Here is a 12655-nt window from a genome sequence, read left to right as displayed (position 1 = left end):
AACAAGTGCAGGTCTGCAACATTACTGCTGTTGGTGGTCTGCAGACGATACATTTGTGTGGTGGCTCCATGGAGTAAAGACGTTATCTACACTACTGGCCATTAAAATTGCTACACCACGAAGATGACGTGCAACAGACGCGAAATTTAACCGACAGGAAGAAGATGCTGTGATATGCAAATGATTGGCTTTTCAGAGCATTCACACAAGGCTGACATGAGGAAAGTTTCCAACCGATTTGTCATACACAAACACCAGTTGCCGGCGTTGCCTGGTGAAACATTGTTATGATGCCTCGTGTAAGGAGGAGGAATGCGTACCATCACGTTTCCGACTTTGATAAAGGTCGGATTGTAGCCTATCGCGATTGTGGTTTATCGTATCGCGACATTGTTGCTCGCGTTGGTCGAATCCAATGACTGTTAGCAGAATATGGAATAGATGGGTTCAGGAGGGTAATACGGAACGCCGTGCTGGACCCAACTGCCTCGTATCGCTATCAGTCAAGATGACACCCATCTTATCCACATGGTTGTAACGGATCGTGCACACATCTCGACCCCTGAGTCAACAGATGGGGACGTTTACAAGACAACAACCATCTGCACTAACAGTTCGACGACGTTTGCAGCAGCATGGACAACAGCTCGGAGAACATGGCTGCGGTTACCCTTGACGCTCCATTACAGACAGGAGCGCCTGCGATGGTGTACTCAACGACGAGCCTAGTTGCACGAATGCCAAAACGTCATTTTTTTTTTCAGATGAATCCAGGTTCTGTTTACAGCATCATGATGGTCGCATCCGTGTTTGGCGACATCGCGGTGAACACACATTGCAAGCGTGTACTCGTCATCGCCATACTGGCGTATCAACCGGCATGATGGTATGGGGTGCCATTGGTTACACGTCTAGGTCACCTCCTGCTCGCATTGACGGCACTTTGAACAGTGGACGTTACAGTTCACATGTGTTACGACCCGTGGCTCTACCATTCATTCGATCGCTGCGAAACCCTACATTTCAGCAGGATAACGCACGACCGATTGTTGCAGGTCCTGTACGGGCCTTTCTGGATGCAGAAAATGTTCGACTGCTGACTGGCCAACACATTCTCCAGATCTCTCACCAATTGAAAACGTCTGGTCAATGGTGGCCGAGCAAGTGGCTCGTCACAATACGCCAGTCACTACTCTTGATGAACTGTGGAATCGTGTTGAAGCTGCATGGGCAGCTGTAACTGTACACGCCATCCAAGCTCTGTTTGACTCAATGCCCAGGAGTATCAAGGCCGTTATTACGGCCTGAGGTACTGATTTCAGGATCTATACACCCAAATTGCGTCAAAATGGAAGCACATGTCAGTTCTAGTTGTCCAATGAATACCCGTTTATCATCTGCATTTCTTCTCGGTGTAGCAATTTTAATAGCCAGCACTGTATGTTTCTTCGGCATATGCTCTCCATTCGAAGTTTCACCATGGAAGTGGAAAGGGGTGCCACCTTACCGATCCTTGTTTTCACTGTTAGAAAACGCTGGGACAAACACTATGTGATCAAAAGTATCTGGACACCGCCAAAAACATACATTTTTCGTATTAGGTGCATTGTGCTGCCATCTACTGCCAGGTACTCCGTATCAGTGACCTCAGTAGTCATTAGAGATTGTGAGAGAGCAGAGTGGGCACTCTGCGGAATCACGGACTTCGAACGTGGCCAGGTGATTCGGTGTAACTTGTGTCGTACGTCTGTAATAGAGATTTCGTCACTCCTAAACATCCCTAGCTCCACTGTTTCCGATATGATAGCAAAGTGAAAACGTCGAGGGACACGTGCAGCACAAAAGCATATAGGCCAATCTCTTCTGTTGACTGACAGAGACCGCCGACAGTTGAAGAAGGTCGTAATGTGTAATAGACATTTATTCAGACCATTGCACAGTAATTCCAAACTGCATCAGGATCCACTGCAAACACTGTGAAGTTAGGCCGAAAATGAGAAAACAGATATCATGGTCAAGCGGCTGCTCATAAGCCAGACATCTCGCCGATAAATGCCAAACATCGCCTCGCTAGGTGTAAGGTGCGTAAACATTGGACGATTGAACGGTGGAAAAACGTTTTGTGGAGTGACGAATCACGGTACACGACGTGGCGATCCGATGGCAGGTTGTGGGTATGGCGAATGACCGGTGAACGTCATCTGCCAGCGTGTGTAGTGTCAACATTAAAATTCGCGGTCATGTTTTCATGGAGGGGTTTGCACCCCTTGTTGTTTAGCGCGGTATTATCACACCACAGCCCTACATTGATGTTTTAAGCACCTTCTTGCTTCTCATTGTTGAAGAACAATTCTGGGATGGCGATTGCATGTTTCAACGCGATCGAGTGCTTGTTCGCAATGCATGGCCTGTGGCGGAATGGTTACACGACAATGACATCACTGTTATGGACTGACCTGCTCAGAATCCTAACCTCAATCGTATGGAACACCTTTGGGATGTTTTGGAACGTCGACTTCGTGCCAGGCCTCACCGACCGACATCGATACCCCTCCTCATTCAGCGCTATGTGAGGAATGGGCTGCCATTCCCCAAAAATTCTTCCAGCGCCTGATTAAACGTATGCCTGCGAGAGTGTAAGCTATCATCTAGCCTAAGAGTGGGCCAACACCATACTGAATTCCAACATTGCCGATGGAGGGCGTTACGAAGTGATTTTCAGCCAGGTGTCCGGATACTTTTGATCACTTATTGTAGTGTTTTCTGCAAAGCAGCCCACACAGAATTATTTTTTCAGGCCACATGTTGTCATCATTCTGCACAATGCGGTAGTGTCTTACGCTTTCTGGTACATAGAGTATATGTGGTCTCAGATAGTTTGCCTGGCGAGCTACAACACCAAAGAACAGTTTTCAAACAGAATGATAATTCTTAAATACAGATACAAAATGAATTCCATTTCAAGCAAGATCAATACACAGATGTATATGAAGATGCAGAGGCACCGATCACAATGGCTTTCTTCCGTATTTTCGCGTCATGCCTACGAGAACAGAAGGAATCCTCTAGACACATCAACTGTGTTTTTGGTACACCAGCAAAGTTGAGGAATTCGCTGTGTTCGATCAGAAACGATCTTGGCCTTAGGAAACGTGGCGTACATGAGATCCTTTGCCAATGTGAGAATTCTCATATTCGGCATATATATCGAACCGTCCAAAAATTCTATGCTGAACATCATCGTCGTACACGCCTTGGCCACCCTGATAAATCAGCACTACCGGAGCATTGCCTGAACACTGAGCATCACGCGTTTTACAACAAGACTGAAATTTTATCCTCAGCGTCATCATTCTGGGACCTTGTTTCTAAGGAAGCCTTGCACATCCCTGCGGCGGGTAATGTTAGCAACAGCGATGCAGGTATTCAGTTAGGCGCCGCCTTGAATCCAACACTGGCTGACATTCAATTAAAAGAGCAGAAACAAGAACTGACGATTTACGACCGGACGCAGGGCACTGTAGAGACTTAATTTAGCTTTTAACCACAGGAGTAACCGACAGTTCAGCCATTGCCCACAGAGCACGAGTGGAATGCCTTTCTGAGGCTTCCGGCAGGGGGTCACAACGATAGCGCTTTCATCCAACTGCGAGCGCCCTCTCGCGTACGCGTATTTTCTTCCCGTTCCTGGCCTGATAAATTCCGACGGCGTCGCACGATTATCATCGGTAGGGTCTTGCAGCTATGACGTCAGAAACTACCATTACCTTAAGATGTAGAACAGTTGCAAGGATGAAATATTTTGGTTTTTGCACAATACTATCCGGCGGTAAACCCGAAAAGCGTATTTGCAAAAACACAACACATTGCCAGGCCTAAAACGGTATAGCAAACTTGCTGCCATTCAATATAGCTTCCAGTTGTTTACGAATGGATAAATACAGGTCCTGTACAATACTCATGGGAATCTTACGCCATTCTTCGTACAAAATACAGTAAAGGCAAGTTCAAATGACGATGAGAACGTGGATTCCGATCGCTCGATATTCTCTTCACACTTGATCAGAAAGCTCAATAATATTGAGATCTGGTAACTGTGATGGCCCGAGTAGATGCAACAATTCATCCTCGTCCTCGCAGAACCAGTCCTGGACGATGCGAACTGTTATTAATAGGGGGCCTATGATCTTGGAGCACAGAATCACTATTGGGGGACAAATGGTGCGCCATGAGATGGACTTGTCCAGTCAAAATGGTCGCCTAATCATTCGCAGAAATGCGACCTTGCAGAGTAACCCTGCAGCCTGTGGAACACCATGATGTGGCCGTTCAAAGTATCACCGAAACTAGTTTCCCTAGGACGTAAACTCGGCCAGAAGTTGGAAACAGTGAAACAAGACTCATCCGACCAATGACATTTTTCAGTTGCTCCACACTTCAGGTTTTATTGCTTCGGTAACATTCTTTAGTTTTGCGGGAATTTGTATCACTGGTTAGAAATTCCAGCTCGGCTTGCAATTCCCTGCTTATGGAACTGAATTCGTGTTATTTTGGCCCTCATTCAGTTCACGCGTGCGACTTTCATTCCTGCAGTGACATTTGCGGCAGTCGTCCTCGTAATTCTCGTCACAGTCCTCTTCAATGACCGACCGTCACCGTCATTCAACACACACTTTCGTCCGTGTTGTGATACAGCGCATGATGTACACTACTGGCCATTAAAATTGCTACCAAGAAGAAAAGCAGATGATAAACAGGTATTCATTGGACAAATATATTATACTAGAACTGACATGTGATTACATTTTCACGCAATTTGGGTGCATAGATCCTGAGAAATCAGAACAACCACCTCTGGCCGTCATAACGGCCTAGATACGCCTAGCCATTGAGTCAAACAGAGCATGGATGGCGTGTACAGGTACAGCTGCCTATGCAGCTTCAACACGATACCACAGTTCATCAAGAGTAGTGACTGGCGTATTGTGACGAGCCAGTTGCTCGGTCACCATTGACCAGTCGTTTTCAATTGGTGAGAGATTTGGAGAATGTTTTGGCCAGGGCAGCAGTCTAACATTTTCTGTATCCAGAAAGGCCCGTACAGGACCTGCAACAAGCGGTCGTGCATTATCCTGCTGAAATGTAGGGTTTCGCAGGACTCTAATAAAGGGTAGAGCCCCGTGTCGTAACACATCTGAAATGTAACGTCCACTGTTCAAAGTGCCGTCAATGCGAACAAGAGGTGACCTAAACGTGTAACCAATGGCACCCCATACCATCACGCCGGGTGATACGCCAGTATGACGATGACGAATACACGCTTCCAACGTCCGTTCACCGCGATGTCGCCAAACACGGATGCGACCATCGTGATGCTGTAAACAGAACCTGGATTCATCCGAAATAATGACGTTTTGCCATTCGTGCACCCAGGTTCGTCGTTGAGTACACCAGCGCAGGCGCTCCTGTCTGTGATGGAGCGTCAAGGATAACTGCAGCCATGGTCTCCGAGCTGATAGTCCAGGCTGCTGCAAACGTCGTCGAACTGTTAGTGCAGATGGTTGTTGTCTTGCAAACGTCCCCATCTGTTGACTCAGGGATCGAGACGCGGCTGCACGATCCGTTACATCCATGCGGGTAAGATGCCCATCATCTCGACTGCTAGTGGTACGAGGCCGTTGGGATCCAGCACAGTGTTCCGTATTACCCTCCTGAACCCACCGATTCCATATTCTGCTAACATTCATTGGATCTCGGCCAACGCGAGCAGCAATGTCGCGATACGACAAACCGCAATCGCGATGGGCTACAATCCGACCTTTATCAAAATCGGAAACGTGTTGGTACGCATTTCTCCTTCTTACACGAGGCATCACAACAACGTTTCACCAGGCAACGCCGCTCAACTACTGTTTGTGTATGGGACATGGGTTGGAAACTGTCCTCATGTCAGCACGTTGTAGGCGTCGCCACCGGCGCCAACCTTGTGTGAATGCTCTGAAAAGCTAATCATTTGCATATCACACCATCTTCGTATTGTCAGCTAAATTTCGCGTCTGTAGCACGTCATCTTCAAGGTATAGCAATTTTAATGGCCTGTAGTGTATTTCCACTTACTGTGTATGCGCTAAATATCTTCCATACAGTGCCTCTTGCCACATCTATGGTCATCAGTCTACAAATATGTTATTCTATGTATACTGCCTTCCGCTACAAGGGTTCATCTCTCTCCCTTATGTGGTAAAATGCTCCGAATGCTCGTTTTCGAAGCACTCGGAATAGTTTTCATATAACGTGGCTTAAAATTTTAATTCCTTACTGAACCAAGTCGTTAGCGAAATTTATTTGCCTGCCTTGTTATTATTCTTCGTTAATTTGATTACTTTGTTAGCCCTCTTATTCCTACCAATTTAGAAAAAGAAAAAAGAAATAAATGAACGTACTTGAGAATCGAACACAGTTTCTCTGCTCCCAAGCCAAATGCGGCGCTTTCATTGCACAGGGTTGATCTTACGGGTACATAATTGCCAGTCAAAAAATTATTTTTCATCGATTTCTGGTAAATGACGCGTTCGCGGATCCCATATATTATGATGAAAAGCGCTGAGTTTCCAATTTTCTACTGATCTTGTCAAATTTGAGCCGAGTGCTTTTCATGAACTTTATGTTTGTTTTTCTCAAAAAGCGGGGGAGAGGGTAGGTATTGAGCCTAACTACCTTACAGTCTTTCATTTCAGGTTGTTCGCAAGCGAACTACGAAATGTGAGAAATATGAGTCGAATCGTTTCGCCGTGTCTGAATCCTTCCTCTTGCTAGTAACCATGCTAAACCTATGGAGAATTCAAACTGCCCACTGTATCCATGCACCCCGCATACTAGCCCCACACCATCGTGGGTGAACCACTGTGGATCTAGGCCTATGGGCATGTGTCTGTGGCTAGTGCAGCATTCGTGTTGTCTGTGAACTGCGCACGGGCAGTCCCGTTGATGCCACACTGCTCACGATAAAATGTGGTTCAGATTCGAATCTCAGTGCGGTACAACATGGCATGTACCACGAAAAAGAGGAGAAGTGCCTTAGATCATTAGCGAGATTATTTGGACTGCATTTTAAGAAGAGTCACCTAGGATCATACGGTGCGGATGGGATGACGACGATCACATTCGCCTAGTGGATGGGGAAAGAAAAGTTTAGAGAACTGACGTAAGGGATATTTGTCACTGTGGATGTCTTGACATGGAGTTGTATACGGTGCAAACATGATGGGGAGGACGTTCATGTTGGTGTTGGTGCGGCAAAGCCTGTGTGGTGGATAGAGTTTTAGAGACGATGTAATTCCACCAACTTTTCTGGGGTCATATGATGCAGGACGTTTTGGAGTGAAGGAAAATATGTAAATATTGGAGAAAGCACATAGTAGAAGGTCGAATGTAGTTAAAGGAAATGGGTAATTTTGAGTAGTGTGGTGACAGGATGATTATCTGCCGGCTGGGGTGGCCAAGCGGTTCTAGGCGCTACAGTCTGGAACCGCGCGACCGCAACGGTCGCAGGTTCGAATCCTGCCTCGGGCATGGATGTGTGTGATGTCCTTAGGTTAGTTAGGTTTAAGTAAATCTAAGTTCTAGGGGACTGATGACCTTAGAAGTTAAGTCCCATAGTGCTCAGAGCCATTTGAACCATTTTTGATGATTATCTATTTTGTACAATGGAGTATGCAAGTATTTTTCACATGTTGCACAGTTAATGTATGGAATGACTAAGTGGGCTACTTCTGGCTACAGAAGGCCGTGGTAGTGTTGTATTTGCTCACCTCGTCTTCAGACCAGAGGGCGTAGCAGACGCCGTACATGATCCACAGCACCACTGGCATCTGTAGCACGGCCAGCCGCAGTTTCAGTAGCGACCTCCTGGAACAAACACAGTAAAAGATTGAGTGTCGGATTTCGTGGGAAAGATATTTACTTCAACGGAAAACGACTTCCACACATAAACCAGCGATAGCAATAAATGAGTATACAACTGGCTTGCAGAGGTCAATAATAAAAAGATCACACAGGGACGGTCCCTAACTTTTCATTACAAGCGACCACTAGATGGCACTACTGCAATTTAAAATTAATAATAGTAGTGTGGCTGTGGAGGTTTTGGCTCACTTTGGCCGACATTGGACCACTGTTGTCACTTGCGCAGCTCAGTGCCCCATCTATGATGTGCCAAGCCAAGCCCCTTCTACCTAGGACATCATCATCGCCATGTGAAAACCGCACCCAGTCTTGTCTATGATGTTGTTCACAATCATATTTCTTCAAAAATGGTTCAAATGGCTCTGAGCACTATGGGACTCAACATCTGTGGTCATAAGTCCCCTAGAACTTAGAACTACTTAAACCTAACTAACCTAAGGACATCACACACATCCATGCCCGAGGCAGGATTCGAACCTGCGACCGTAGCGGTCGCGCGGTTCCGGACTGAGCGCCTAGAACCGAATCATATTTCTTGATGACGGTCATTAAAACAGCCAGTCATTTACGATATTGCAGTGCATGTGTTGTGCGTGCATCTCCATATGAACATAGCATCGTTCTTCTTAAGAATACAGACACTCCTGTATCTTAATTATCCGCCGATACCAGGCAGCAACTTTCAATCAAAATATCCTCCCCTGTACGGGAATCATATAATGTGTGTACGAGTACAGGTTGTGACACAGGGACGACGATATGTGGAAGTTTGGGTCTAGCTGTAAGCCGCGCGCGGATAGCCAAAGCCGTTAAGGAGGTCGCTCACGTAAAGCGGGAAATATGGGTTCGAGTCCCGATCAGGCACAAATTTTCAGTGTCGTCATTACCTCATACAGCCGATGATTGTTCCTATTCGCAACTGCGTATATATTTCATGTAATCCAATCATATCTCAGTGTTTTAATGGCTGTTAAAACGAAACTCGCAATGTATCCCCAGAGATTCCATTTTCAACATGTTTAAAAGTATCCTAATAATCTGAATTTTTTGTGCCATGTTTAAAATTATTTGACTGTTTATCAAAACTACAGTATTATATTGACAGTAACCGCGTATCTTGGCACTGGTTGTCTAATCTATAGATTAAGCAGCATCTGTCAATGAGCTCAGTTCAATTAATGTACCAAATTTGGTGTAAGGCATAATGTACCCTCAAGTTAAATATACTACTGGCCATTAAAATAGCTACACCAAGAAGAAATGCAGATGATAAACGGGTATTCATTGGACAAATATATTATACTAGAACTGACATGTCATTACATTTTCACGCAATTTGGGTGCATAGATCCTGAGAAATCAGTACCAAGAACAACCACCTCTGGCCGTAATAACGCTCTTCATACGCCTGGGCATTGAGTCAAACAGAGCTTGGATGGCGTGTACAGGTACAGCTGCCCATGCAGCTTCAACACCGTACCACAGTTCATCGAGAGTAGTGACTGGCGTATTGTAACGATGCAGTTTCTCGGCCACCATTGATCAGACATTTTCAACTGGTGTGACATCTGGAGAATGTGATGACCAGGGCAGCAGTCGAACATTTTCTGTATCCAGAAAGGCCCGTACAGGACCTGCAACATGCCGTCGTTCATTACCCTACTGGAATGTAGGGTTTCGGAGGGACCGAATGAAGGGTACAGCCACGGGTCGTAACACATTTGAAATGTATCGTCCACTGTTCAAAAGTGCCGTCAGTGCGAGCAAGAGGTGACCGAGACGTGTAACTAATGGCACTCCATACCACCACGCCGGGTGATACACCAGAATGACGATGACGAATACACGCTTCCAACGTGCGTTCACCGCGATGTCGCCAAACACGGATGCGACCATCACGTTGATATAAACAGGACCTGGATTCATCCAAAGAAATGACGTTTTGCGATTCGTGCACCCAGGTTCCTCGTTGAGTACACCATCGCAGGCGCTACTTTCTGTGATGCAGCGTCAAGGGTAACCGCAGGCATGGTCTCGGAACTGATAGTCCATGCTGCTGCAACCGTCGTCGAACTGTTCGTGCAGATGGTTGTTGTCGTGCAAACGTCCCCATCTGTTGACTCGGGGATCGAGACGTGGCTGCACGATCCGTTACAGACACGCGCATGAGATGCCTGTCATCTCGACTGCTAGTGATGGGAGGCCGTTGGGATCCAGCACGGCGTTCCGTATTACCCTCCTGAACCCACCGATTCCATATTCTGCTAACAGTCATTGGATCTCGACCAACGCGAGCAGCAATGTCGCGATACGATAAATCGCAATCGCGATGGGCTACAATCCATCCTTTACCAAAGTCGGAAACGTGAAGATACGCATTTCTCCTCCTTACATGAAGCATCAGAACAACGTTTCACCAAGCAACGCCGGTCAACTGCTATCTATGTATGAGAAATCGGTTGGAAACTTTCATCATGTCAGCACGTTTTAGGTGTCGCCACCGGCGCCAACCTTGTGTGAATGCTCTGAAAAGCTTATCATTCGCATAACACAGCATGTTCTTCCTGTCGGTTAAATTTCGCGTTTGTAGCACGTCGTCTTCGTAGTGTTGCAGTTTTAATGGCCGGTAGTGTATTTCCAGATGTAAAATGTCTGTCGAAGAACATAGAGGATGAAATATAAAGTGTTTTGACGTCTAAATTGTTCTATGACTATACAAAACATACGTGCTCTGCCAAAGTCGCGTTGTGTAGCCGCGCGGTCTTAGGCACCTTGTCACGGTCCGTGTGGTCCCCCGTCGGAGGTTCGAGTCCTCCCTCGGGAATGGGTGAATGTGTTAGATTTAGATTAAGAAGTGTGTAGGCTTAGGGAACGATGACCTCAGCGGTTTGGTCCCATAAGACCTTATCACAAACTTAAAAAAAAAAAGAGAAAAAAAATTGCTCTGCCAAAATAACATGTTAAATAGGCAGCCGACATTTCGTCCTACATGTAAATGAGACTTTTCCAGCTATGAAACTGACCAAGCACCATTTTAGGTGGCTAAAAATTAATGCAACATGATCTGCACTAGGAAAATATTGTCGATTTTATTGACAAGTTAATGTATTTTTTCTGTTACGTACTTGTGGTAGCATGTTTATTCACCAAAATTACGTTTTCTGACACTTTAACATAACAAACCATACTAAATATCGTTTTGACGGGATGTAGCTGGCATTAACAAACAGGCAGTCTGAGTTACTGTTCTGTTGGCGTGTTAGAAAGTTCTCTTTTTGTAGTACGAAAATATATAGTTGAAGTGATACAATGCATTAAGGATCTTTTCAAAATGCATCATTTTAAGTATGATTTCTTGTACTAAAATGTTGCAAAGTCAACATCGGTTGATAAACATGCCACCACAGGTATATCCGAGATCAAATGTGATTAAAAACTTATATTAGTCAGTAACGTCGATTACATTTTGCTATGGTAGAAGATGATGCATATGTTCTCCCCCCCCCCCCCCCCCCCCCCCGGTGCTTGATGAGGTGAACCATTACTGAAGAATATCACAATTTGATCTTTGTGCTACTAGTACATAGCTTCAAGTATGCCTAATTTCGAAATGCGAATGTCTTCATGTATCTTACATACAATGGCGTCAAGGAATTAGAATTGTGACATTAAATTACAGAACCCAGTCATGTTTAAGGCATCCGTTGAACTGTAGTAATGACACTATGACACATGGTATAAACATTGGACGTATTGCTACTGCATTTTTGCCAAATATTTCCGACATAGAACAACTTTTTAGAGAGTCTTTTTCTGCACAGTTTCGATCGGTAAATGTTGCGGCATTCCTAGAAAATCAATTTTGAGGCACCGGCATAACGTAATTTAGGGCAAAAAACGAAACACATCAGTTATATTTTTGAAGTGTAGACCATGACACAGTATCTTCTTCCCTCCAGAAATAGCGTTTGGTAAGAGTAGTGTCCGTATATAGTCCGATTTTGACCTAGGATGAAATGTCGGCTGCCTGCTCAGCATGTTATTTTACCAAAGCACATGTGCTCTGTATAGCTATAAAACAATTTAGGTGTGGAAATACTGTAATTTATACTCTTTATGTATTTTGACAGATATTTTAGATATGGAAATATTTAATCTGATTGTCCATTGCACCTTACACCAATTGTGTTACATTAATCGCACATAAACATTGACTGTGTTGCTACTGTATTTGAGACAGAAAAAAAGCAGAAGACTGGGGTTTAACATCCCGATAACATTAGGAAAGCACAAACTGAGATTGATTCAATGATAGAGCACGAAATCCACCGTGTCCTTTCAAAAGAAAAAAATGGTTCAAATGGCTCTGAGCACTATGGGACTCAACTGCTGTGGTTATCAGTCCCCTAGAACTTAGAACTACTTAAACCTAACTAACCTAAGGACATCACACACATCCATGCCCGAGGCAGGATTGGAACCTGCGACCGTAGCAGTCGCACGGCTCCGGACTGCGCGCCTAGAACCGCGAGACCACCGCGGCCGTCCTTTCAAAAGAAATATCCTTGCATTTGCTTGAAGCGATTTACGGATCATCTGAATTTTTATTTTACAGATCCGTCTTGATCACACAAACTTTCACACTTCACTATTATCGGTTTCGGCTACTGCCATCTTCAGATCTGTTACA

General features: G+C 45.1%; 1 protein-coding gene across 1 annotated transcript in view; it reads right to left on the bottom strand.

The window, feature by feature from the left end:
- LOC126204294 (organic solute transporter alpha-like protein) overlaps positions 1-12655 on the bottom strand; it is a 53386-nt gene that overhangs the window by 15976 nt on the left and 24755 nt on the right. The window contains exon 4 of the mRNA XM_049938682.1: positions 7812-7908. Within this exon, the coding sequence (XP_049794639.1) occupies positions 7812-7908 (97 nt within the window). The remainder of the gene's footprint in view (positions 1-7811; positions 7909-12655) is intronic.

The sequence above is a fragment of the Schistocerca nitens genome, chromosome 9, assembly GCF_023898315.1.
Source record: "Schistocerca nitens isolate TAMUIC-IGC-003100 chromosome 9, iqSchNite1.1, whole genome shotgun sequence".
Taxonomy (NCBI): Eukaryota; Metazoa; Arthropoda; class Insecta; order Orthoptera; family Acrididae; genus Schistocerca; species Schistocerca nitens.
This window is presented reverse-complemented; position numbering and strand designations above follow the sequence as displayed.